The sequence below is a fragment of the Dioscorea cayenensis genome, chromosome 16, assembly GCF_009730915.1.
Source record: "Dioscorea cayenensis subsp. rotundata cultivar TDr96_F1 chromosome 16, TDr96_F1_v2_PseudoChromosome.rev07_lg8_w22 25.fasta, whole genome shotgun sequence".
In the NCBI taxonomy this organism is placed as follows: Eukaryota; Viridiplantae; Streptophyta; class Magnoliopsida; order Dioscoreales; family Dioscoreaceae; genus Dioscorea; species Dioscorea cayenensis.
The window spans coordinates 23726777-23752766 of NC_052486.1; the positions used below are offsets into that span (position 1 = coordinate 23726777).

At 36.2% G+C, this 25990-nt stretch overlaps 5 protein-coding genes across 6 annotated transcripts; 1 reads left to right on the forward strand and 4 right to left on the reverse strand.

Moving 5' to 3' along the window:
* The first annotated feature begins 1126 nt into the window (after positions 1-1126).
* LOC120279225 (probable methyltransferase PMT21) lies at positions 1127-6842 on the forward strand. The gene is made up of 8 exons (XM_039286096.1): positions 1127-1243; positions 2630-2923; positions 3304-3452; positions 3623-3818; positions 4168-4378; positions 4732-5404; positions 5924-6001; positions 6369-6842. The coding sequence occupies exons 2-8, from the start codon at positions 2654-2656 to the stop codon at positions 6589-6591; spliced, it is 1800 nt and encodes a 599-aa protein (XP_039142030.1). The 5' UTR covers positions 1127-1243; positions 2630-2653; the 3' UTR covers positions 6592-6842.
* A 32-nt stretch (positions 6843-6874) lies between these two features.
* LOC120279226 (protein Brevis radix-like 1) lies at positions 6875-11702 on the reverse strand. 2 transcript variants are annotated; one of them, XM_039286098.1, is made up of 7 exons: positions 11496-11702; positions 11320-11371; positions 10618-10722; positions 8496-8938; positions 8254-8386; positions 7649-8151; positions 6875-7549 (listed from the first exon to the last, which is right to left on the reverse strand). In XM_039286098.1, the coding sequence occupies exons 3-7, from the start codon at positions 10720-10722 to the stop codon at positions 7471-7473; spliced, it is 1263 nt and encodes a 420-aa protein (XP_039142032.1). In that variant the 5' UTR covers positions 11320-11371; positions 11496-11702; the 3' UTR covers positions 6875-7470. The 2 variants fall into 2 exon arrangements, with proteins under 2 accessions (XP_039142032.1, XP_039142033.1); XM_039286099.1 differs by having other exon boundaries at positions 10832-11371.
* Positions 11703-15723: 4021 nt separating this feature from the next.
* Positions 15724-16684, reverse strand: LOC120278865 (protein PAM68, chloroplastic). Its single transcript, XM_039285609.1, has one exon. The coding sequence runs from the start codon at positions 16595-16597 to the stop codon at positions 16043-16045; it is 555 nt and encodes a 184-aa protein (XP_039141543.1). The 5' UTR covers positions 16598-16684; the 3' UTR covers positions 15724-16042.
* A 158-nt stretch (positions 16685-16842) lies between these two features.
* On the reverse strand, positions 16843-18632 carry LOC120279538. Its single transcript, XM_039286461.1, has 5 exons — positions 18279-18632; positions 17670-17765; positions 17530-17578; positions 17312-17444; positions 16843-17111 (listed from the first exon to the last, which is right to left on the reverse strand). Exons 1-4 carry the CDS (start codon positions 18609-18611, stop codon positions 17347-17349), a joined length of 576 nt encoding a protein of 191 aa, XP_039142395.1. The 5' UTR covers positions 18612-18632; the 3' UTR covers positions 16843-17111; positions 17312-17346.
* A 499-nt stretch (positions 18633-19131) lies between these two features.
* On the reverse strand, positions 19132-25178 carry LOC120279358 (GPCR-type G protein COLD1). The gene is made up of 13 exons (XM_039286285.1): positions 24739-25178; positions 24446-24546; positions 23658-23765; positions 23359-23479; positions 22653-22782; positions 22098-22176; positions 21772-21860; positions 21046-21138; positions 20758-20784; positions 20535-20621; positions 19941-20012; positions 19625-19755; positions 19132-19382 (listed from the first exon to the last, which is right to left on the reverse strand). The coding sequence occupies exons 1-13, from the start codon at positions 24951-24953 to the stop codon at positions 19229-19231; spliced, it is 1407 nt and encodes a 468-aa protein (XP_039142219.1). The 5' UTR covers positions 24954-25178; the 3' UTR covers positions 19132-19228.
* Between the last annotated feature and the right edge of the window lie 812 nt (positions 25179-25990).

Sequence of the window (25990 nt, forward strand, 5' to 3'; positions counted from 1 at the left end):
GTTGAAGCATTTGATGCGTGTGGACTTATTAATTATTATTAGTAGTGGCGCTCCATTTGGCACCGACACCGAGCATGCTAATGCTGTTAATTGCCATCATTCAGTTACCAATGTCCTTCATTATATATATTAATGCAACTAACATCATTACATTAATGTTTTTGTCTGCCTTGATAAGACTTAAATTATATATATGTTTCGATGTAACAAAATATATTATTACATCTTTAAATTTCAAGTATTATTATTGATTTGAACTAATCCAGTTTTTATTGTTTATTATATATTCAGAAATAATTTTCATTATAATAATTAGATTTGTTATAAATCTTGGTTGACGGTTGACATTGGGTAGTACTCCTACATGCAAAACAAAACTACGTCTTAATCCCTGTTTTCTAATTTAAGAAAAAAGCAAGGGTCCAGCTGTGAAAGATAAAAGAAAGCAAACGCGGAGAAAGCTCAAAAGAACAATGCTCCGTGATTCCCCACCGACATCGCTTTGACTTTGAATCCTGTTCTCTTTCAATCTTAATTATCTGCTTTTCCGTAATTTCACTTCTCATAAACCACTTTCTTTGAATTTTCCTCCACAGTGAAAACGGATCATGTTAAAAAAGATTAGAATGTTTTCAATACCGATTACCAAACCTGATTAGAAAGAAAATTATCCATATTTCTACAATACAGACTACTTTGCATATACAAAAAAATAAAAAAATAGAAAGCTAACAAAGTTTATTATTATTATTATTATTAATATGTTTTAAATAATCATGAATCCATTTACATTACTCAGGTTACCAAAACAACTCATTACTATTTTTAAGAAAAAAAAAAAATATTTATATTTAGCAGGAATATCACATTGCCTTGGCACAGTACTCAATCTCGCTTAAGCTAAAACCCCAACGAAAGTACATAGTACCACCTCTTCATTTTTATTATTTATTATTATTATTTTTTAAATAACTCAAGGCCCAATCCTTGTTTTTTAGCTCTGGCCGCCCCTCTCTCTAGATCTCTATTATCTCTGTAGATCTCTAGAGAGAGAAAGAAAGAGAGAGAGTGGGCACCAGCACCGCCAAAGAAAAGAATAAAAAGAGACAAAGGTATGGGCCCTTTAAATACCAGTGTATTCAATGCAGCTACTCCTCCAAGAGAGCAGAGAGGGGTCGGCATTCTGAGAGAAAGGAATTCTCCTTTTCCTTCTCTCTCTGAGAACGGGTTTGAGATCTTGGAGGTACTTGCTTCGCCCCCGAAGTTGGATCGTACTCTTGATCATGCTTTTAATTCTATGTTTCTTTCTTGTACTTGTTCTGATTACTCTGAGTTTCTAGATCTTGTGTTTGTTTTCTTTTTTTTTTTTTGAAGTGTTTTGATTGGGTTTTCGTGAATAGTTAATTTTGTGTTGTTTTTTTTTTCTTGAATTGTTGTTGAAGATGTGGGTGTTTAGCTTTTGAGTTTTGTTGTAATTCATGTTGTAGTTTCTTTTGAGTTTCTGGTTTGATTGTCAAATGTAGTATTGGTTATTGATTGATTACCTTAGTTTGATTTTCGAAAGGGGTGAAGAGGGTTTGTGTGTTCTATTGCTTTTTTTTTTTCCAAGTAATAGCTAGTTGTCGTGCTTGTTTGACAATTGACAGAGTGAGTGATCTTCATTTGATTTCCAAATGGTTTTCGTTGTTGTCACGTTGGCTGCCACGCATGGTGGATTTCTATTTTTTTAGTCTTACATTTTCTACTTTAGTTTGTGCATGATGTTTATTTAGATCTTGTTTTGGGAACCTTACAAGAGAGGACTGGCTTGTGGCTAAAGATATGATTAATAGATGCATACCTGTGCTTTGATAGGGGAATTTACTGTTCTTGTGGATGGTTTTATTGCCTTGTTTTTGTATATGGTTTAGTGCCCTTGCTTTTCTTTTTGTTTTGTAGCTTTTGTACCTGGAAGGTTAATTGGGCAAAGTTAAAAGGAGAAAAAAAAGGGTCTTGGTGGGGTCCTTAACTGTTGCTTGCATTGGATCTTGATTATGAAATCAGATCCTTTACTTGATCATGACTCCCATACTTTTTTCCTTTAATCACGGGGCTCAAACTTTATGGGACTGAATTATTGCAATGAGCATTTTATTTTCTTCATAATAAGTATTATTTCTTCTTCTTCTTTTTTTTATATGTAAGAATTTTGATGAGCCATTAAAAATTAATTGTTGCTTTTATGCATTGTTTTATGGTCAGATTTAAGTGTTGTTCATTTGATAGGAATATGGCCATCATATATGATAGGTTACTTGAAAAGGAATGCCTTTGTGAATCAATCAGATCATTGGTACTTTTGAAATATTTGTACAACAGCAATTCCCTTCTTGCACAAAGATTCCTGTTTTTAAAGGGTGTTGTTTGTTTTTTCCTGGTCTCAGTGACATTGTTTGAAGTTTTAGTATTTCTCTGGATATCACTCTGGTGGGTAATATCTGTCACTAGATATAAACTTTATGATATATGATGTGTTCTTGCATTTATGTTAAAAGTTCATATAAAACAGGGTTTCTCTGTTTAACTTTATGGTTTTGGTTTTTCTACTTAACATATTCTGATATCTTCTTTAATGTGTTTTCCTATGTAGGTGGTCTTTTAGAAGAAGGGAAAAATGAAAAGTAAGGATATGAAGCCAGGGAGCAATCCTGATAAATCATCAAGGATGGTACCCATGAGTTTAATGTTTGTTGTGCTTTGTGGATTTTCTTTCTATCTCGGGGGCATTTACTGCTCAGAGAAGAACAAATTCTTTAAGAAGGAAGTGGAACCGAAAGTTGAGTCTCGGAAAGAAATTGCAGTTCCCTCGTCGCAAATGAAGCCTATTGCATTTCCCGAGTGTGGCAGTGACTACCAAGACTACACTCCATGCACAGATCCAAAGGTACAGGGTTTTGGTACATTGTGTTGGATGCACATATGCTATTTATCATGGAGCTCGTAAGCGCCTCCTCTTAATAAGTATCTAGTTCAGTTAGTCTTCTCATTTTGTTCTAACTTTGATCCTTGAATAGTTGACAATTCTCACTATGATTTTTTACATGGTTGTATGATGATTTCTTGTAAATTTCATTGGTGTGCATTATAAGCTAGGGCAGGTTGTGTTTCTACCCGTGGCAGCATTGACTAGGCTTTTCTGCGCAAGTTGTTTGTTACCATTTGCTGTTGGTTATTGATTGTTTTATTTGTCTGTTCTATTCATCCTGCATTATAAGAGATGCAGCAATCTCATGATATTGGACTGTTTATGTTTAAATTTTGCAGAGATGGAGAAAGTACGGAAACTATAGACTTTCTTTCATGGAACGGCATTGTCCACCTATGTTTGAAAGGAAGGAATGTCTAGTACCTCCACCAGAGGGTTACAAGAGTCCAATCAAATGGCCAAAGAGCAGAGATGAATGTTGGTACAGGTACTATATACTTAATAGTATTATTCTTATTTGTTTCTCATCATTGTTTTGATCTGTATTACTCAATTCATTATGTAGGCCATTTGTTGAATTTCCCATTGTTTAGTTCATGCTTTCATTGAACGAATTTTAATGCAAGGTCATTTATTCTGTTTATGTGTGTGACTCAGAAATGTGCCATATAATTGGATAAACAATCAGAAATCTAATCAGAACTGGTTGAGGAAAGAAGGAGAAAAATTTATATTTCCTGGTGGAGGTACAATGTTTCCCAGGGGAGTGGGTGCTTATGTTGATTTGATGGAGGATCTCATTCCTGGAATCAAGGAAGGAACTGTCCGAACTGCCATAGACACTGGATGTGGGGTGAGCTTTTTTTAGATGCTCTGTATTGTATTGAATTTGTTGATTCATTTCATTATATTGTGTCTGGGTTCCCCTTGCATGGAATGTGCTACCCAGGGTGCACTTCCTGATAAATTTGACATCACCACTTTTAGTCGTTTCAATATTTTGTTACACTGTTTGTTTGTTGGCAATATATCAAGATGACCTTTTGCGTTTGAAACACATTTTTTTATGTATTGCCATCCTATGTTTTCTTCATTGCCTGAGTTCGGAGTATTACTTCTGCCATCTCTGTGGCTTTGGAGTACCATCCATAATTTTCTTAATTGTTACAATTTTACATATTCTTCCTCATTTCCATTAATAGGTAGCAAGTTGGGGAGGCGAGTTACTAGACCGGGGAGTCTTAACTGTTTCCCTTGCACCAAGAGATAATCATGAGGCTCAAGTACAGTTTGCCCTTGAACGTGGTATTCCAGCAATCTTAGGCATCATTTCCACTCAACGTCTTCCTTTCCCAGCCAATTCATTTGATCTGGCTCACTGCTCCAGATGCCTCATCCCATGGACAGAATTTGGTGAGTTACCTTCCTCTATGTTAGTCTCTTGAAAAACCAGTTGTTCTAGACTTAGGTGTCTCTACCAAATAAATACTTTTATGAAGTTCGAGGTAGTTGTTGCATGATAATGACAGCATTTGTAAACCTTTATTGCACCTCCACTTTACATTACGTTCTAGTAGAGCAAATGTTTCATTGTCCTAGTTATTTCAAAATCATCATTTTGTTCTTTATAATATAAAAATAAATCATTTGCAATGTTCTTCACATGTAAGATTTGGTGGCATTTTTAATCTCGGCTGTGTACCAGCAGCATTTGTTGGATTGATGTTAATCTTTAGAGTGGTGTAACTGAAGCCTATTTCTTGCAGGTGGTATTTATCTAACAGAAATTCACCGCATTCTTAGGCCTGGTGGCTTTTGGGTGCTTTCTGGGCCACCCGTCAACTATGAGAACCGGTGGCGCGGGTGGAACACAACAGTGGAAGAACAAAAAGCTGATTTTGACAAGTTAAAGAAGTTGCTAAGCGGCATGTGCTTTAAACTGTATAATAAAAAAGATGACTTTGCTGTGTGGCAAAAGTCTTCAGATAACAGCTGCTATGATCAACTAAGTCTGGATTCATATCCACCGAAATGTGATGACAGTGTGGATCCCGACTCTGCTTGGTATGTGCCGTTCCGTTCCTGCCTGACCATCCCAAGCCAAAACTTGAAGAAGTTGGCATTGAAATCTACCCCCAAATGGCCTGATCGGCTGCATATAGCTCCAGAACGCGTGTCCCTTGTTCCTGGAGGGAATTCTGGGTTATTCAAACATGACGATAGCAAATGGAAGGTCAGGATTAAGCACTACAAGAACTTGCTTCCTGCTCTTGGAAGCAATCAAATTCGAAATGTTATGGACATGAACACCCTGTTCGGAGGATTTGCTGCAGCTCTTATCGATTCTCCAGTCTGGGTCATGAATGTTGTTTCTTCATACGGCCCAAATTCCTTGGGTGTGGTGTATGACAGAGGACTAATTGGTAGCTATCATGATTGGTAAGTGTCTAAATACACACACACACACACACACACACAATAATTCTATAGTACCTTCAACAATGCCTGTCTGCTTAAATATGCATTTCCTTACTTTTATATGGGGTTTCTCTTAATTCATATTCAATGAGCATGATTTTGCATCTGTCCAATCCTACAGTTGATACTGACAAATGATGATGTTTAACAAATAAATCTATGCAATTAAACATTACTGGATGAATACTTCTACTGGTTTTCTTATACATGAGACCTTCATCTGAATTTAGTTGATCTGGCCACATGAGAGCCTTTGGCTTTTCTAAGTTGATAAGTTGTCTGCCTGTATCTGCCTATGCTGTGTTACAACTTTGCAAAACACATAAGCTTATGGTATGCAGCAGGTAACAGGTTTTCTCTTATGTTTGTTGGCATGTGGTTTTCTATTTATTATTAGATTCCCTATCAACATTTAGGATTTTGTTTGTTATATTCTTTTTGACATTTGATCTATATAACTCAAGCATGGTTCTCCTGTAGGTGTGAGGCATTCTCAACATATCCCCGAACTTATGATCTACTGCACCTTGATGGTTTGTTTACTGCTGAAAGTCACAGGTAATATTTACTTAATTGAAGAATATAGTTGTTACATCTACTTTCTTTAGATATAATGTTTGTTGATAAATGGCAAAGAATAAATTTTGGGCTATTCTTTATAATCTTTGATAAGCCAAACAAACTGATGATGAACTTCAAAAGTTCATCTATGGCATTTGACCAACCCTTTAACTGCAACTTACCTGTCCTTATGGTTAACATTGCTGTGTATCAAGAAAAATATTCTAGTCCACTTTCACATGTATATAGAACTTTAACATATGGGCTTTTGGCACAGTTGCACGTATTTATTTATTGTGAAAACTTTGAGATGAAACTTAGTAGCTGATAACTGAGCGCTTTGCATGTTGTTCCATTGCAACAGGTGTGAAATAAAGTATATGCTTCTTGAGATGGATCGGATCCTACGACCAAATGGACATGTGATAATCCGGGAATCCGTCTACTTTGTAGATGCTGTAGATATTATTGCCAAAGGCTTGAGATGGAATTGTCAGAAGCAAGACACTGAATATAGTAACACTGAGAAGGAAAAACTGCTCATTTGCCAGAAAAAACTCTGGTATTCCAAGAGTAGGCAGCACTGAAGAATATCATACAGAACAAGTAATGAGAAAAGACTCTAATTTACTACCGCATGAATACTGGCATCTGAAGTTCAGTGGTTGGTGGTGGTTGGAGAATGTTCATTAAAGAGCAGACTTGTGATTGTTTCAAAATATGGGTCTACTGCAAAAGCAGGTAACTCAATTTGAGTTCAGAGCAATATGAATAGTTTGTTTTAACTGGAATAATTCAATTCGTTAGTTTATGAATTTTCATTACTATTCTTTCTTCATACATAGAATACAAAAAGGAGAGGGAGGGAGGGAGGGGTTAAAAGTTGTAACAATTTATTGGGTTGTTGGGGGGTGTGAGTGAGATATGAGAGTCTTTGTACTATATATATATATATAGGCAACGTTTAAATATTTCATTGAGGGTATTTTATTAATATCAAATAAATCATAATTTGTAGTTTGTTTTGTGAGTGCATGTACTGCTTCAAGTTGTTTGCCATTTTTTTTTTTTTAATTTTAAATTTTCGTGTCAGTTCTGATAAATTAATTAGACGATAAACACTTATCACCTAGTTGTGTTTAACCATGTTATAAGGATGATGAGCTTTTGTTTGAGGTATAAAACTTATCTGAAGTTCATTGCGATGTGTAACTTGCCTTTTACAACATTGAACAAAGAGATCAACCTATTTGCTTGCCCTCACTTTTGAAATTAAAAGGAAAACAACCACCACCATCATGCCACAAGAAAATTGGATGAAACCAGTAACTCTCCTTCCATATCATCTCTTTCTTTACTTTGTTAGTTTTTTTTTTTAAATAATAATTTTCTTTTTATCCTTTAATCTTTTGTTTCACGTTTAAGATTATTATTAACCATGCGATTGGGGAGTAGTAAGAGAGGTTTTAGAGGTACTGAGCTTGTATTCTTTCTCTGTTTTCCTCCCACCAAAGCTTGGCACGCACTTCTCCAAACTTCTCTCGACTGTACACATGAATGAATGATCGAATGAATGTAAGATGATAAATAATGTTGATATATAAATATAGATATGATGGATATTATTATTATTATTATTATTACCTGAAACGGACACGACGGAGCTCTCTGGTGCCATCAGGAAGTTCTCTGATGGTTATGTAAACGCCAGGTTCATCCTGTTCCACCCACTCCGTCACCTCAAGATCACTAGCATTGCTAATGGAAACAGAGGCTGCTTCATCTCTAGACGATGTAGTTGTCCTTGAAGCCTCCACTGATGATGCCTCCCCTTTACCCATCCCTGACAAACCCCCAATCACACTACCAACACCACCACCACCACCACCAAATGCAGCAGCAACAGCTGCTGGGTGGAAGTATTGTTGCAACATGCTCTCTGATGGATCTGGAACTGACCTAGTTCCACCTCCTCCTCTTGGGGATAATGATAATGTTTTGTGTCTGCTACTGCTACTGCTACTTGTGTTTGGAAATACCCTCTCTTTGCTTCTGACATGATGATGTGGTTGGGTTTGTGTAGTGGGGCTGTCCCTTGCTGATCCTACTCTTGGGTATGATGAGTTCCTCTGCAAACCAATATGTGCCTGCCCCAACCACCCCCAAAACTCCCACTTTCAATCAATCTCATGATCTTCAATTCTTATTTGATTAGGAGGAGATTTCTACAATGATAAAAAACAACTAACCTCTCCATCTTCGGACCTTGGTGGAGTAGGAAGAGCTTGGCTACTAAATCTCTGCACATTGTACAGCTCCATAATGCGGTCATAGTTCTCCCCCCACCACCTCTGTGCTTGCCACTTGTTAAACATCTCCCGGCTAAAATGACACCACACAATAATAACAACAATTAATTAGAGAGATAAAACTGATATTAGATGTCATGATGGTCTGACTTTTCCTTTTTCTTTGTAAGAAGATTAAAAACCTGAAACGAATGCGTTTGAGATCGTTGCCAGCACCACCAGGGAGGGATACAAAGGTGATGTGCACACCAGGCTCAACCTGAGCCATCCACTCCTTTGGTTCACCATTGTCCTGCAGCACTACGTCGTCATCATCATCATCATTATCATTATAATTATCATCATCTTCCGGGGGAAAACCAATGCCACCAGAGATCCACTGACGGCGTTGCCTGGTTTCTGAATCCGAGTTATGACTATTAGTTGTGAAGCCCCAAGTAGGCATTGAGCTTGAGCTTGCTGACCGGACATACTTGCACTGTCCGCCATCTGATGTGCTGCCATCAGTGTATCGAGGCTGATGGCCTCGTTGGCGCACGCTTTTGCTTCGGTAGCTGCTCGACGAGCTGGCTCCCTTGCATTGCCGGTTCCCTCCTCCTGAGATCTTTAAAACTAGGTCTTTTATCTGTGAAGGGGATTCGAGTAAATTTAAGGTCAAAGTTTATGTCCGTAGTCCCAAACAAAGCATTGATTTTGGCCTTTGAATTGAAAACCAACTATATATATTTACATCTTTTAGTTTATACTAACTATCATCCATCTGTTTAAATGCAGCATATCCACATAAATTTTGGTCCCTTAAAATTAAAAACTAACATAATCAAATTAAAAACTATCATCCATCAGTTTATACTAACAATGTGATTGCATTTCATTCAATTTTTCATGGCAATATAATCAAATTAAAAACTAACATAGTATATATGACAGACAAACAATCTCTCATACTACATTAGAATTTATTTGGTCCCTTAAAAATCCAAATGAATATTCATATTGAATTCTTCACAGATTTTTCTAAAAAAATTTATGGATAAAACACAAATAAGTACGGATCTTCAAATAAATTTAATTATTATTTTTAAATGGTAAAACATTTTCATTTTCTCCAATACCCTTACAATATAGAAAGTATCTAATAGATCATCCGGAAATCATGTCACTTCATTGATGAATAGGCATTGTCTGTAGAAAGAAGCACACACAATGTTCAATCTTCAATGCCCTGTCTCCGCAACATGTTCATATTGTTCAGCAGGTCTATAACTTTACTAGGGCCTTATGTCAGACAAGATCTAACATAAGGAGGGTCAGCCCACGAGTCATCTTAAATACCTAATAGAGTTCACGTTGGCTTCTTTAATCATGTAGGTCCAAATTACATCTCTCTCTACAGTACATGCTATTATCCATCAGCCAATAACCACCCCTTCCTTAACCTCATAACTCAGTTCAAAATATACATAAAAAATAGCTTTGAAAGCAAAACACAAGAACGTCCTTTTTGGTTATTTTATCACATAAGAAGGAACAGTGTGGGCCTAAACAAAACCAAGTCCCTATATATATAAGACCAAGACCGCTTTATTCTTTTTACGTGGGGGCGCTACTACAGGCTCATGGTCCCCAAACAAGTTAACAATTCTCTCTTCTCTCTCTTAACGTCCTACCAACCAGCGTATCTCTCTAACAACAGAGCTCTCCTTTTAAAAAAAGACCTGGGTCTCTCTTAAAAATTAACATATATAAATATATATATACATAAATAAATCTAGTAAACTATCAGAAACAAAATAAAGAGAGGGCAGTCACTGCGGTGCGTGAAGAACAATAACATTAACACACCAGGCAACGAACCCACTCTTTTTGGACGAACATGCAAAAAGCCCACACAAACACTAGTATGGGCTTCTCCCAAACCGAGGGAATGAAAGAAAGGGACATGCCCTCGTCCTCCACTTGACCAACTTTAATCCTCCCTACACTACAACGGACCACTCTCTGTTTTCTTTTTACATCTCTCTTCTTTTATTTCTTTTGCACATCCATCTCTTAATTTATCCCAATTATAATAAAGAGCTCTGAGGTGTTTCTGTGACTGGGACTGCCAGTAGTAGTATATCAATATCACTATCTATATCTACATCTAAATCTATGCATGTAGGGTATCAGAAGAAAAAGGGTTATGTTGGGTATTATCTTTTGGATCTAATGGTCCCTGTCTATACACACAACTACTACAACAGCAGGGTAGAACCAGGAGAGAGCAAGTATCAAGTATAGGTAGGGGAAACAAGAAGAAACCTGAGATGTGAGGCTTTTCACGGGCTCTTTCGTACCGGGAGCACGCGAGGTGCTGTCATCCTCGCCATCATCCAGTTGTTTTGAACACGCGATGCAGGCCAACATCTTATGAAACAGAGCATGAGACAACAGCATTTCCACTAGTAAAAACATACTAGTACTCATAACAAATATGATTCTACAATCAAAAACCATAATTTCTACAGATAAATACCAAAATTATGGACTTGGATTTGCAGCACCAGATGGAAATGGGGGTAGTTTGGTCATTTGAGTAGAATGAAATCAGTGACACGAGACGTACAAAAGAACAAATTTTTCAGAGGAAAATAATAATAATAATAATAATAATGATAAAAAATTAATAATAAAGAAGGGATTCTGAAGATGAGGATCATCTGGCTAAATTGGATCGTTGGTGAAGGGAGTGGAGGTTCTGGCAATGAGAACAGTGGGCACGGGATGCCCGAGAGAATAAGCAAGCAGGACAAAGAAGGGAAGCTGGGACCCCATAGGAAGGGAATCTGGAGCTCGGTTTGGGCTAGAATTGGAGCTATTAGGGGACCTGGCCGGTCTCGATGGCAGGCAATGCCTTCCTGTCTCCTAGCGCCAGACTCCACAGGAGAGAGCAGAGAGAAAGAGATGGAAGAGCGGATTTAACTCTTTGGTACTGTGATTTCAGAGAAGAAGAGAAACACTTACCTTCGATTCTGCACACACGTCTTGATGATTCCTTTCCCACTAGCTACAAACTCTGCAAATATGAATCGTAAATCACATCACATCGATCAACAATTAAAACGAAAAACAAAAATTGAAAATCCAAAGCGAAAGAATCGAGAAATGAAATCAAAATGCATGATTAGCTCCCCGCTCACCTTCGTCGGATAACAAACCCTAACAACAAATCTATCTCTCTCTCTGAAAAGAATAGACGAGGAATGGGGAGTGAGGAGGAACTGAGGGAGCTGAAGAACCCTAGATCTAGAAACGACGTCGGCAGCGCCGACGCCGGCCACCGTAATGGAAATTCCGGCGTGGATCTCGGCGAGGGTTTGGGCGAGATTCCGATCCGGAATCGAGTGTCCGGCAGCGATAGTCCCGTATGATCTCCACTGCCGCGAAATTTATAGGCCCTCGTTTCTAACACTGTATTTCTTTTGCACCATATTAAACAACCCCTTAAATTCCCTTTAATAACAGTAATGCCACTCTGAATCTTTCATTTTAGAGAAATAACCTAACCACTATGTTATGAAGCATTCAAGAAAAAACAGACAGGGATTATTTTTGAAATAATAAACACTTACAAAAATTATGTATATATATGTACATAAAAACTTAATAAAAATATACATAGATTAATTGATTGTGTCTAATAACTGAAATAAAGTGTGGCACTCATTACAAACTTATAGTGTTTTCTAGTCAAATATAACATAATTCAGGATGCATATTATGTCATTGATAATCCCTAAGATTATAAAAATAAATATTTATTTTATTTCATTTTTTAAATATAATAATACTGATTTTTTTTTAATCAATATTATATTGGATCAAGGAATTATAACAAAAATTCTTTGTTATGAAAGCCATAATGAATGAATAATCACCCAACACTTACGAGGCAATGGTGCTTTAATCCCATTTTAATCCATAATAATATAAACACTTGCTATTTATATTGCAACAACAAGGAATGATGAGCTCTATGCATGAACAATATATATATATATATATATATTAAATATAATAAGAAGGGAAGAATAAAAATAAAAGGGAGAAGAAGGGCGCACGTGTTGTCATGTACGTAAACGAAGGGTCGGGAAACAAGGCCAGGCATCGATTCCATGATACGTACGCCCTGCATTTAAGCGTGCATGAGAGATGGTGATAAACGACTTATTTGACGGTATTGATTTCACCACTCAATCCATCATTAATGTTAACAAACAAAATAGTGTCTCAAAATATTATAAAATTATTATGTTTTGACTGAACTTGATAAATGCATGTCAAAAGCAAACACTGACATAGAACAAATTTAATAAACATATGTGTTCTCTTCACATAAGTTTTGAAATTCAATAACAGGAGTAAATAACTCAATATTGATAGATATAAAAAAAAAAAAAAAATGTTGATAATATCATAAGATTATTATAAATATATAAATGTTTTTCATGAATTATTACAGTGTAACAAGAGATACTTATTGGAGGCATTACAGAGAAGATGAACAGTGTACGAGCTACCTGAGCATGTGTTTAGGTCAACCAAGACTGGGGTAACTGTTGTTTTAATGAATAATAAAAACGGTGGGACCCACTAAACACCACAAAAACATGAAAAAACCATAAGGATGGATTTCTTCTACTGTTGGAACAGAAGGGTCAAACTTACATTTATTTATAAGTCCTGAATTATATCACATAGTACATTAGAGGGGAGCATGTAGATGATGAGCTTATTTATATTATTAGTTTATTAGACTAGCTTGACATAGACATTGATGCGGATTTGAACCATAATTAAGTAAGAACAATGGGCAAAGATTAGATCAGGTGACAGAATGTCATCTTTATAACTTTTGTCTCTTCTTGTAATCATGGTTTAAAGCAATAACAACACTTCAAAGAAAGAATAAATCACTCTCATTAATGGCATTAATTTAATGCCACACATCCCGGTGCACGGTCAGTCAGAGCAGCGCACCGAAGAAGCACGTCGCATATTGTACGGAACGCCTGCCGTTCCACCACATTTCACCGGCCATCGCCAGTTATCCTTTTTTTCTTTTTTTTCTTTTTGAAAAAAATTTGAAACCTTACAAGTATATTATATATAAATATATAGTTAAAATATTTCACTGCTCAGTAGGATCACAAAGAGAAGGCTTGACTGGCGGGGCAAACCAAGGTTTTTTTTTTAAATATATATATAATTTTTAAAGAAAAGCGAGGCAATAATAATAACAATAACAATAATAATAATAATAATAAAGCGAAGCAGGAGATGGAGTTCATTTTACAGATGGCAAAATTAGGACAGGATGCTTTTCTTTTTCTTTTTTTCTTTTTTTATAATTCAGAAAGTGTTTTTCCGGGTTTTTCTTAACTGAGAAAAGTGAGAGAGTCAATAGGGTGATGCTTGGAAAACAATTTGCTTTGCAATTGCCAAATGCTGTATGAATGGTAAAAGCGAGGCAAAATTGTTGATTAGATTGATGGATTTTGATGTGGCTTGCTTTGTTTCCCAACTTTGATGCTAGACAAGAGAACTACATGACTATCTTTTGTACTAAAAGAATTGAGTGCACTGAGCCAAGGTCTCATCAGTTGAGCACTTGGGACTAGTACTTTGAAGAAGATGGATGGATAATGCCATGGTTTCACATAAACCGGTACAAATGCATGAATCTTATTGGTGGTGAGACTTACAAGAGAACAACCTTATATATATAAAAACTATAAAGAAATGCGTAAAAAAGAATGTCATGCAATATGTCACCCACTTACTTAGTCAACTAAGGAAATCAATAAAGGGCTTCATATACCAAGAACAATTAAGTAGCTTTATTTTCGCTTATCTGTTAAAAATAAATAAATTAAGTTCAATCATAAGGTAGAATCAAAACATGCTTGTAGTTTGGAGCATCAGTGTCACATAAAAGTATTCAAAATCACTGGTTAGGTAAAAGAAAAAGAGAATCATGAAAAGGAAATCTGCAACAAAAACACACTTTATATTGGAGAATGACAAACAGTATATCAAACAATTAACATCAAAAGCTAAGAGGCTCATTGACAAATGTAGACATCTGAGACCCAAGCCTCTGTTTAAATGGTGAAAATAATGAACAGCCACAAACTAGTGAAATCAGGCAGCCCAAAAATCACTATCTTAAGAAGAACATAAAACTATGACCAGCCAAAATTGCCTGTCTCTCTCTATTTATATGTTCACAGTGCACAGCAAGAAAACAAAAAACATTACTTGCGAGCATGGTTCAACTTAAGACATTTGGAGTAAATATTCAAGTGATTCTTTCAAAGTGATGTTAGTCACACAACATGAAAGAGAAGTAACTCATCCTATGCTGCAGTTAAATTAAATCTCTAGTTCTAATTTAAATTAGAGAAACACAATATAATATACTCTGATTCAAAACAAAACTGAAAGTCAAGATGTTGAAGATGAAAACTGATCCATATATCAAGAATAGTTACAGGCAGCATGGCAATGTATACTACGATCACAAGGGGACTCAGAGCATTATCCTAACGTAAGGGAACAATATGTCCTTTTGATGATTAAGTATGAAACATCTGCCATTCCTTAAAAGAATTGAAAGGTTATTCTCCAAACTCAATATGAGAGAAAAAAGCTGGCCCACGTCTGGAAAATGACAACCTTAGCAGAACTGAAGCCCAAGGACAGAAGATTAAAAAAAAAAAAAACACTGACATAAAAACACAAACACACAATCTCTACCGATTCTTGTTTTCAGACAAAATACATCCAGACTGGGTAAGACTAAGTTTTGAATTAGAATTTTGAGTTCCCATGAAAAGCCTGAAAGGCTTAGTGATGACCAGATCCTACGTACAACAATAAGACCTAGAACAATTAAAGGCCCTGTCCACCTATAGGAGTATTCAGTATAACCAAAAAAATACCACGCACCATGACTATAACACACTACACTAACATCCCTTGTTGAGCTCATTTTACTAATAACAATTCATGTTTACAAATGATCCTGAACAGAAATGGGCCTATCCTAGATAAATTACTTCCTTTCCTGGATTTTTTTCTTGTTTAATCAAGGTCTGAATTCAGACAGATATCAAAGTTTGAACAGAATATACATTCATAGAAAGAAACAAGAACATCCGCCATTAAGTTTGAACAGAATATACATTCATATACAGGTAATGTGTACCTTTGCCCTCAACACTACTGCTGAACTCTTTAAATTTCCATATTCTTCAAGACAATGCCAATGAATCAAATACCTGATTTAGGAGCTAATATTTGTGACAAGAATCTAAACAAATCAAGGTTAGCTACCAGCATTAAGAATTGCGACCATAATCCAAGTAAACAGAAACAAGTTGAATAACTATCCAAAAAGGAAGTATATAGCAATGACAGGCAGAGTTTAGTGGGAGTCGCACATGTAAAGGACTCCTATCGACAGAACTACGCGCTATTAACCGGTAGGATCAAAGAACAATCGGTATTTCACACACAAAGAAAAGCCACACAATACATAAGGATCCATGCATTTTGGAGCAGCAAAAATCTAAGAGCCTCTCATCTGTGAATATAATACATAATTACCAAGAAACATGACGTGATTCTCAACCCAAAGGGGGGAAAACAGAGAACAAAAACAAAGAGAAGCTTATCCGGGTCCTTACTTCTTTCCGCGACCCCAGAGAGACTCCCAGAAAACAGGCCAGTTCCGGCGCGCTTCGTTCCATCCAAGCAGAGATCCCTCTCGGAGTGGATCCCAGCTGGCCGAGACAATGCCATAGCTAACCCCAAGAAGAGCAGAGCCAAAGAAGAAGAAGGACACAATGAAGGGGATCCAAGTAGGGACGTCTATCTTGGCCACTACTTTGAGGTAATAAAAGAATGGAAAGAAGAGAAGACCCACACCTAACGGAATGCCAATAGAGAGCCCCATTCGGCGCATCATCCGATTAGTGACCACCTCCGGAATCGTGTCGTCTTCTTTGGCGCCATCTTCATATCCTTCATCGTCATCTTCATATTCATCGGGTTTGGTGCGCTTCTGCTTCGGTTTCTTGGTTTGGGATGGGGGACCGAAGCCCTTGGGACTCTTGAGGGCTGAAGGGAGGGAGAGAACTCGAGAGGGAAAGAGAATTTGGTAAGAGGTGGAGGGCTTGGAACGATGAGGGGTTTGGAGAGAGGAGAAAGGTGCTGGTCGGAGGAAGAGCGATTCCATTGGCGAGGTTTTTCTAACCTATGGCGGGCAGCCAACAAGCACCTTATCCTCTTTTCTCATTTGGGATGTAAACCCAGGTCAATCATGATCCAAACCCAATCCATAAGAGCTGAACTAATTTATGAAAAATTGGCTAATTGGGTGGACCATTGCCAGACAAAGTTGCTTGGCTTTATTATTGGATGCAATAAAACAGCTATAAGTTTTGTATCACAAACTACTTCACTCTGTATGACGGTTTTAGAACTCCAACTACAGCACCTGCACCTTGTCTAAGGACTGCATTGACAGCATGGAGGAACATCCAAACATGTGATGAAACTATAACGAGAGCAATGATTATCCTATGTCCTTTTTTGGTGTAAGGTCATTATTGCATGCAGCTACAAAGACGACTGAAACTTAAAGCTGTAGAAAAGAACAAACATCAAAAACTTACATAGATTGCCACATCAAATTCAATGATATTTTGACCCTGATAGCCTTCCAGATGGGGTTGCTCCGCAATTACAACCTGTAAATAAATTACATTTATTTTGGTCAACATTTGCTTTGCAAGCTGGAGTTCAAATATATGTTATGACAGGAATACTACTACTAATCTAATGAACATTAATTTAAATTAACCAAGAAACTATCAGTCAATTATCCTACTTGAACACTGAAGGCATTGAAAACCTGAGCAATTAAGAAAGAACATGCAGGAGTTCTCACTTGGAATTTCTACAATCTGAAGGCCTGAGTGTGAATTACTGGATTGGGCTTGCTGGAATTCTACAACGGCTGCGCAGGTTATCAATTGCTTTTTCCACAGATTGAGCAAGCTCAGGAATCTTTTCTTTGCACACTGTCAAACAATAGGAATTTCAAGGCAGTTTTTCATCAGTACCAGAAAATTGTGAAGCTTATTAAAGGGTTTCTTCTTCACATACCACGAGTTGCGGTCGCTTGTGCTTCTGTGAGAAACTCCACATAAGAAGCCTATAAAATTAATACCACCTGTTGATCAGAAAATTCTTAAAGAACAGTGCATGCTTGGCATACTCAATAAAAGGAAAAAAAAATACACCACCTTCAACAAATCCATATTCTCAACTATCCTCCCAGACAGCTTCTTGTGTTCCTCCTCTGCTTCAGCTATCAATTGCGTACATGATTGTGCCTGCATCTGATGAGACCAAGAAATTGTGAGTATATAATACGAAATACTAGAATCGGTTTGATGACAATGAATAAGTTGCTAAAATCTCAATCAGTCAATCAGATAAGCATTTTATGATGACAAACAGAGGCTAGAAAACCACCCATGAATCACATTCATAAAGTGTATTTCAATCCATATTCTTAAGAAACATAATACAATTAATCCCTCCTATCCAAGAATGATTTTCATATAAGTACCAGCAAAGATTAAGATGGGATCATAGCATATCACGGGTGAAGCTAAATTCATAAGAATATCAAACTATAAGGAAATGAAACCATGCTTATAAAAATTCAAATTAAAACAATAAAAATAACTACAAATAAAGAACCACATGGCAGATCAGAAGCGAATAACAGTGGGATATTTGTAGAGAGGTATTTGCAGACAAACGGATGCTGGATCTAACATCGCATTCAAACCCTAACAACAAAATACAAGGAATCGATGAATCCGGCATTAGATCACCAAGAATACCTTGAAGCGTTTGGAGATCCTGGACTCGGAGGCGTTGATCTCCTTGAGAGCCTCAGAATGGAAGAGATCCAGGTGTCGCTTCAGGGCATTTGCTCGAGAGTTGGCAAGATCTTTCAGATCGGAGATGTTGGCTGGGGTTTTAGGTATCGGGGAAGCAGGAGAGCGGACCAGGGGCGAGGATGAGAGGGTTTTCTTGGACGAGGTGGCTCTGAAGGTGAGATCGAAGTCGAAGGGCTTACAAGGCTCCTTGGAGAAGCGTCTGGGGGACGACATTGGGAGCGGGGACCGGAGAACGCCGGCCTTCGCGCCGCCTCTCGGAGCTCTCTTCTTCATCTTCGAAGCCGCGTTTGAGAGATGAGAAGAGAAGAGAAGAGAAGAGAGAGAGATTTGCCGCCTTTGCCCGGGTATTTATAGTGTGGCGGGATACTCAGAGATTTCAAATTTAAAATTTAAATTCCATTTAATAGGGTGAAAGGATACTAATCTTTGAAATTTGAAAATACTCGGATGTTGATTAACTTGATTTTAGTCTTGAATTTATTTTTTGACATTAAAAAAAAAAATGTTGTTTTAATTTCTGATGCGTTATAATGTCTATTTTGGTATCCAATATATACCAATATATTTATTTTTATATATTTATTGTAGTTTCTAAACAAAATTATTATTTACATAACTATATGGTAATATAATTATATTCATTTTTGGTCCTTGTGTAATATCTCAACAAAAAAAAAATTTAAAAAAAAAAAATGAATAATCTATAGATTAGAAAATTTATTCCAAATCAAAATTTTCTTCATAATTCTAAAGACGAAATTGAATATTTGGAATATCATGACTGACTATGAAATTTTAAATGTTTGAAGAGGCAATCTGCCAAACAATGGAATAAAGAAAAAAATTTCTGTATTTATACAAACAGTATAAATTTACATAAAGAGAATGTATCAATCGATTGGGTGTTTATCAGCTTGACGAGAGGTGTAATGTGCAGAAAGCAAGAGGAGAGACAAGAAGGCACTTGCGACAAATATCGCATCAAACCAACGATGATAAAAATCGAATTGTATGTCGCCGCCAAGAACATCTGTGATGATCAACCTGCAACACAGAGTCCAAATTTCAGTAAATTCAAGGAAACATTCAATCAGAAATGGAAACAAAACTTCATTCAAAATTAATCAATATGCAATGCATTGCAGAGTAGTTCAGCAACCCACTTAACCCCTGAGCATTTATATTTTTCTATTTGATTGAGACCAACCCATGTCTAAAGCTTCAGACTGAGAACTAGATTTTGAATCAACCGATAAAAGATAAAAATACAAAAGCGAGTATATTACCTGTATTCGTTTGCTAAACTTTTCCTTATCAGTAGGATTGTCGACACAAAATACATGCCCATAATCTCAGACAGGAAAAGAACTACATTGGTGGATGATCCACTCCCAACTCTAGAGACAGCAAAGAAGAACTGCACAAGAAAAAGAATAGATAAACTCAGTGGCAAGAATATAATATCAAAAACCACATTTACACTTTTCTTTATTAGCACAACATTGAAGCATTTCAGATATCTTCATAAATTTATTAGTATTAGCTCTTAAATTCCATGATGAATCATATGATGCCCAACAGATAGAAGAAGAAGATATTTACCTTCATGAGGTTTGTTAGAAAGCCTCGAACAGACATGACAATCAGCATCCCGATGAACAGCAAAGAAATATACTGGACAAACAATAAACAAAATCAAAAGCATCAGCAAATTCACCAAAGGACAGATGATTCATTATGTATAAACTTATGCAGAGTGCATACACCTGATGGTCAGCAGACAACATCATATAGACCAAATCACAGGCTGCATAAAGGGACATATGATAAACCAATAATACATCAATGGCGCACTCATGATATATCTAGATAGATATTCAAGATGGACAAACCACCATGGAGAAAAGGCTGCCATCTGGGCCATACATGAACGAAGCCCAAGATCCATCTTAAAAAGGAATGAGTTAATATGACAAAAAGAGCCAGTCCAGCTCTAACAGCCCCCAACAGCACAATATCAAAAACCACAACAATAATATCCAATGCAGGATTGAGAAGTATGATGCCACCCATTAATAATCAGGTAGAAGTATCAAAAATCCTCAGAAGTCTGCAAAATCTGAGTCAATGCTTCCTGTAAAACTATGATATTGGGAACACAAAATGACCCCATATCCACATGCGATGGTATCCTACCTGCGATAGAACAGCTGCATTGATGCCAATGTCAAACCACTGAAGGAATATACTGATAGTCATTGTCACTGGATCAACAGAACCAGCCTGTCACATTAAAAACAAAAATCATCACTCAATGACACAGAATAACAAAAGCAATTTACGGCAGACATTGAAACTAAAGTGCAAAAATTAACCAAGATATGCTGATTTACTTAAGGTCCACAAAGAAAAATGTTACCTGCTTGAAAACCACACTCTGCAATGACTGCAAGAAAAAAACAAACAACAGTTAATGACAATCTAACAAAATTGGACAAACACTAAAGATAGGAAACAACTTGAATCTAAAATCCATTAGAAGTTTAGAACATGCTGGTTAATCATATACAAATACGTACAAAAAAAAAAGTATATAACAATTTAAACTACGCAGACTCTTTGCCTGTTAAAATTAGCGTATAGGTAAACACAATTTCAAAGCTCAAGAAATTTCAACGACGTGCAGCACTATATCATTTTGAAATACCTTGATCATTTTGTAGAGACAGTAGACTGAAAGTGCATAGCCTAACAAATTCTGCAGGTGCCCTCTCCATGTTCGAGAATATGCAGCGGCTTCCTGCATGAATGTTCAAACTAACAAATAAACAAAAGCCATTAAGAAAAATTGCACATAACCATGTATCGGTAGCCATCACTAGATGCATCTAAAATCCAACTTGCAAAGCAAGTAAGCAAAGAAATTGAAAGCAAAAAATGGTGTACAAGTCAAACTCAACTTGAACTTGACACTGAGACTATATCAATATAACCTCAGAATTAATGGTTATCAAGGCATTGTTTGGCAAAATAAAAACATCACCAGCTTACCATTAAAAGGGCCAGTACCATCACCTTGCAATTTCATGCAATCTTTATTATTTAGTTTTAGTTATGGTAACCAGGAGGGAGAGGGCCATGATACCTATGAAAGACCTTATATGTGACGAACACCTTTTTTTTTGACAAAAAATGGATGAAAAAGTAAATTCAGATACATGGATAAAACTTGCTTCAGGTATTGCTCAATTCTGTATGTTCTCAAATTCATAAAAAAATCCACTTTATAGTCTACTATCAAAATATTCGCATATGTATACATTCCAAAACTTCTTTACAGATTTCATACCATTCATAGAAGCAGGTGCAAACACAACCCTGCAGAAACATAAAGTGTCTTAACAAATGATTCTATATATTCAGGAAGAAATACCTTAGCTTGTCGAAGTTCATATATTTCTAGAAAAAGCTGCTTTGAGAGCTCTTCCAACGCCTGCACCTCTGCTTCCAAGCTTTTGATGTCTTCAGAAATGGCCAAAAACCAAAAAGAAAGCAAATGTAAGGAACTATTACAAAATAAAGCAGCAACTAATTTTGAAACGCAGATGTTAACTTCATGAAGTTCAAGAACAAAAAATTGAAGCCAGGCATTTTAGTTCAAGTACTTCACTGCCATGTTAACTGATTATAGGAGCAGCTTAATCCGCTGGTGACAAAAAATAAAACTAAAGGCAATATTATCTTTAAGGAAAATTATACCCTGCTCCTTTTGATCATCCTGCACAGAACGGACAACTGTTCCAACTATTCGTTTCAGGAAAGATCTCGCTTTTAGCTTCTGCATAGGAACATGGATGCTACATCATTACAGATGAAGTAATAACTAACAATTCAATTTTAATACAACTGAATACATTAAAAAATATTTAGAAAATAATGCTTCGTCTGAATTTTCAATTAAATACACAAAAATTATGTTGCATGGAATACCATATAATAATAGAAAGGAATTCTTAGTTCACAGCGAAAAGAAAAGAAAAAGAGCATATGGTACAGCTTCCATTTAGAGTATGACCGATATGATGACAATTTGTTATTACATGTGTCTTGAACAATGCATTTATTACTGCACATGGGTGACAAATAAGCATCTATATTTTCAACCAAGCAGACTCAATCAAAACAACAAAATATGGCTTAAATTTTGAAAGGGCAACAGTTTGCAAAGAATAATTACAAGTAAATGACTCAAAAAAAAAAAAACCACAATTATTAAACAGTGGTACATTTAAGGGTGTTGTGAATGAAAGGTACCTCTTCTGAATCTTGAATTCGCTCCATCTCCATTTGGGACAATATGATTTTCTTTTTCTTTGTGATGCAGGTCTCGATTGATTGCATCAGCTGTCTCTCCAGAGTTTTAATATCAGTTTCCTCGATCTCCCTTAAAAGTTTCCAAAAATAAACCATGTGATGAACTTTATAGAGAAGAATATGCCAATTGCTAGTTTGTGTGGTTGATTCAATTCTTTTCATGCCTTGAAAACTCCACATAGAAGATATCAGTTGGCCTAATTTGATGAAAAGTTCAATTTATGCATTTTAAGACCCAAAACTAACACACACACACACACACAAATGATGAGTATCTCTAGCTGTAGAACTGTCCTACATGCCTTTAATATGAAAGTTTGGATGATAATAATGGTGCAATTGAAGTAGAACAAAATTGGTAACAAATAATCATACTCTATTAAATTCCCAAAGAATTGGGCACATAAAACTTGATAGTCAACACAAACACACTGGTTTCTGTTGACAGATTTTCATAGATGAAATGTCCATTGAACTTAAACTTGTTTTTATATCCTTATAATTGTTCAGCAGCTACACATCTAGCATTAAAAAAAACATTTATGCAAGGAATTGATTGTAAATTTATCCAGATAGTAATAGTTCAAAAAAAAAAAATCCCTTCGCAAAATTATCATAAGGAAAATACATGAAATAATAAACCAACCTAATGAACAGGGATAAATAACTGTAAGGGAGATTGACAGCACCAAATCCAGAAAGCACAGCCATTACAGTCACGCCTATCACACCAATTCGGCTAACTAGCTGAGGCATTGTAAAGAACCCTGAAAGAAATTTAATCAGACTGTAACACATTGAAAGGAAACAAAATAAAACTGGCTTTCCCATCTGCCTTCATAAGATACTATACAAGAAAAATAATCAACTAAATGGAAAATCCAACAACGAAAAGAAATCATGACCAAAAAACATGATAAAATTATCCATAAAACATACAGAGACCTTTATCAGGAGAAGGCATTGGGAAATGAATCCCCATGCGCCAAAAGGCATAAAGGAAGGCCAGCAAAAATAATATTGCACCCAGTGCAGCTCGTTCCCTCCGCACCCCTGTCATAATAAAACCGAAATTTTTTGTCAATCATGTGTCCCAAAAATCTAAACTAATCAATTTCAAACAATAATCAGTCAACAGCATGACCATGGATAAAAGGAATTTCAACCAATTAGCAATACTCACATAACTGAATAGCTACATAAACACACAATACACAAGGCAACAATATTACAAACACACAATCCCAAAAAACAAAATAAATAGATAAATAAATCTTCTCTCCAATTAAAAGTTAAATAGGTGGAACTATGACAAAAGGGCAATTTCAAGTGGCAGATGATAGCTTTTCCATATTCAGGAGAGAGAATGCTTGATCAAAATTTCAAAGATTTAACAGTCTTCTTAGGTTGCATTAGTCCTTAGTGGCTTGCGCATCTTCCAAAGCCAATAATAGCCTTATCATTCTACGCATTTAGTTTTTAATGGATGCACATAAAGAACACTACAACCAACACGAATAAAGCTTATGCTTGAATTGATGGAGAAAAGAGGGGAAATCCTATTTTTGTATGCATGACTGCAAGAAGTAGAAAATTAACGAATGTATTAATAAATTTTACTTTTTGGCTTTTTCCAACTCTTTCCTTTCAATCAAAACAAAGTAGGAAAACAAGGAAAAAGGCAGTATTTGCTCAAAAATATTCTGGTAATAAAGCTATAATCAACGACATACCACTATTGCGGAGCATCAAATAGCAATGATAATACGGCAATATGAAGACCAGAAGCATGATCAAACAAAAGAGATCCACTTTCCAGTTGATCCATCTCGCCCTGCGACCGAACCACAAACAGCAACAAAGATTGAATCCCAATTCAAAACCACTAAACTCTCCCAAAAACAATCCACCCAATTCTAAAAATCAAATCAAGAAGCAGCGCCTGACTGAGATCTAATCAATCCACAGGAGATCACGGAGCTTAAAAAAACCTAGGATAAAGAGCCAAAATTCGAATTAAGCTTACTCTTTGGAGAGAACGGGCAGGATCTCGAAGAGGACGAGCTGGAAGAGGTTGCAGGAGAAGGCGAAGACGAGGGAGAAGAGGATCTGGACTAGAGCGCGCTTCTCCTCATACTCTTTGTAGAGCTGCCGATTCAAGAACCAAAGCCCCGCCCATCCAAGAAGGATCAGCGACCCAGATGCAACCGTGCCTTCATAGATCGCCCAGCCCCAGCCCATCTCCGCAAGGCCAGCCTTCAATCCCTTGCCTTCTTGTGCTTAAATGCTTGCAGATCGAAGTCTCCTTGCTACCATTGATGGTTTATTTGGGATTTTTCTGGTGATTTGGGAGCCACGCGCTTGTAGTGTTTGATGAAATGCCTGAAAAACAGAGTGCTTTCGATGAGTGATGCGAGCGTGGGAAGGCCGAGCGCAGCCGGACAATTTTGTACGCTCTCGAGTATGTGCGACCAAACCTCTGATAAAAAATAATAATATATATATATATATATATATATATATATATATATCTAATTAATTAATTTTCAGAGAAAAGTTGAAGTCAGTATTAATTAACAAATATTTAATTTTTATAATAAAAATATCACCTTAAAAAAAAACTATTAAAACGACACTATTTGGTGCGGTGAAATATTATAAAAATGGTGAATGGGCCAATCTAGAATCAAATTTCTGAGTCAGTGTTGATAGTATTGTTATAGTACGTACACATATAGGATCTTGTAGAAACACTGTTTATTCACTGTTTATAGATTTTTTTGTAAAAATATTATTTTTTTTTATTTTCTAGTGATACTTAGAAGACCTTATTTAACTTGGTTTGATTCTTAAATATCTTCTGTTTTTTATTAAAAAATAAAATAAAATAAAGAAAAAAAAATGGAGTATGGGCAGAAGTAATTGTGGGCTTGCACGGAGCCTAATTTGGCAAATGATTTGTGCTGAAACCTTTCAGCCCAGTCCCATTTTCAGTAAATATATATATACATTAAAAAAAATTCTAAAATTCTAATTACTATGGATAGGAAGATTAAAAGTATTTTTTCCCCATTTTTCTTTATGGAAGTGGGTGATTCTCATAACATTCTTTATTACATTATTTATATTGAAAATATGTTAATAAGAATCAACATAAACATCCATGTAAATTAAATAACTCTTGTAAATATATATAAATAAATAAAGTAATTTGTGAGTCACATTAGGATCAGGATAAATAGCAGCAGCAGCAGCAAGAAAGACACATGATATGAGAC

Excerpts from the sequence above, each read along its gene's own strand:
- LOC120279538 (XM_039286461.1), bottom strand. The coding sequence starts at position 18,611 with ATGAAGAAGAGAGCTCCGAGAGGCGGCGCGAAGGCCGGCGTTCTCCGG. Across the intron at positions 17,766-18,278 it reads GGATCTCCAAACGCTTCAAG|ATGCAGGCACAATCATGTAC; the intron begins GTATTCTTGGTG and ends TGGTCTCATCAG. Across the intron at positions 17,579-17,669 it reads AGAATATGGATTTGTTGAAG|GCTTCTTATGTGGAGTTTCT; the intron begins GTGGTGTATTTT and ends TTAATTTTATAG.
- LOC120279226 (XM_039286098.1), bottom strand. The coding sequence starts at position 10,722 with ATGTTGGCCTGCATCGCGTGTTCAAAACAACTGGATGATGGCGAGGAT. Across the intron at positions 8,152-8,253 it reads CAAGGTCCGAAGATGGAGAG|GCACATATTGGTTTGCAGAG; the intron begins GTTAGTTGTTTT and ends TGGTTGGGGCAG. Across the intron at positions 7,550-7,648 it reads CTCCGTCGTGTCCGTTTCAG|TCGAGAGAAGTTTGGAGAAG; the intron begins GTAATAATAATA and ends TCATGTGTACAG.
- LOC120279225 (XM_039286096.1), top strand. The coding sequence starts at position 2,654 with ATGAAAAGTAAGGATATGAAGCCAGGGAGCAATCCTGATAAATCATCA. Across the intron at positions 2,924-3,303 it reads CTCCATGCACAGATCCAAAG|AGATGGAGAAAGTACGGAAA; the intron begins GTACAGGGTTTT and ends TAAATTTTGCAG. Across the intron at positions 4,379-4,731 it reads CATCCCATGGACAGAATTTG|GTGGTATTTATCTAACAGAA; the intron begins GTGAGTTACCTT and ends TATTTCTTGCAG.
- LOC120279358 (XM_039286285.1), bottom strand. The coding sequence starts at position 24,953 with ATGGGCTGGGGCTGGGCGATCTATGAAGGCACGGTTGCATCTGGGTCG. Across the intron at positions 21,139-21,771 it reads ATGAACTTCGACAAGCTAAG|GAAGCCGCTGCATATTCTCG; the intron begins GTATTTCTTCCT and ends ACATTCATGCAG. Across the intron at positions 20,622-20,757 it reads AGAGTGTGGTTTTCAAGCAG|GCTGGTTCTGTTGATCCAGT; the intron begins GTAACATTTTTC and ends TTAATGTGACAG.
- LOC120278865 (XM_039285609.1), bottom strand. The coding sequence starts at position 16,597 with ATGGAATCGCTCTTCCTCCGACCAGCACCTTTCTCCTCTCTCCAAACC.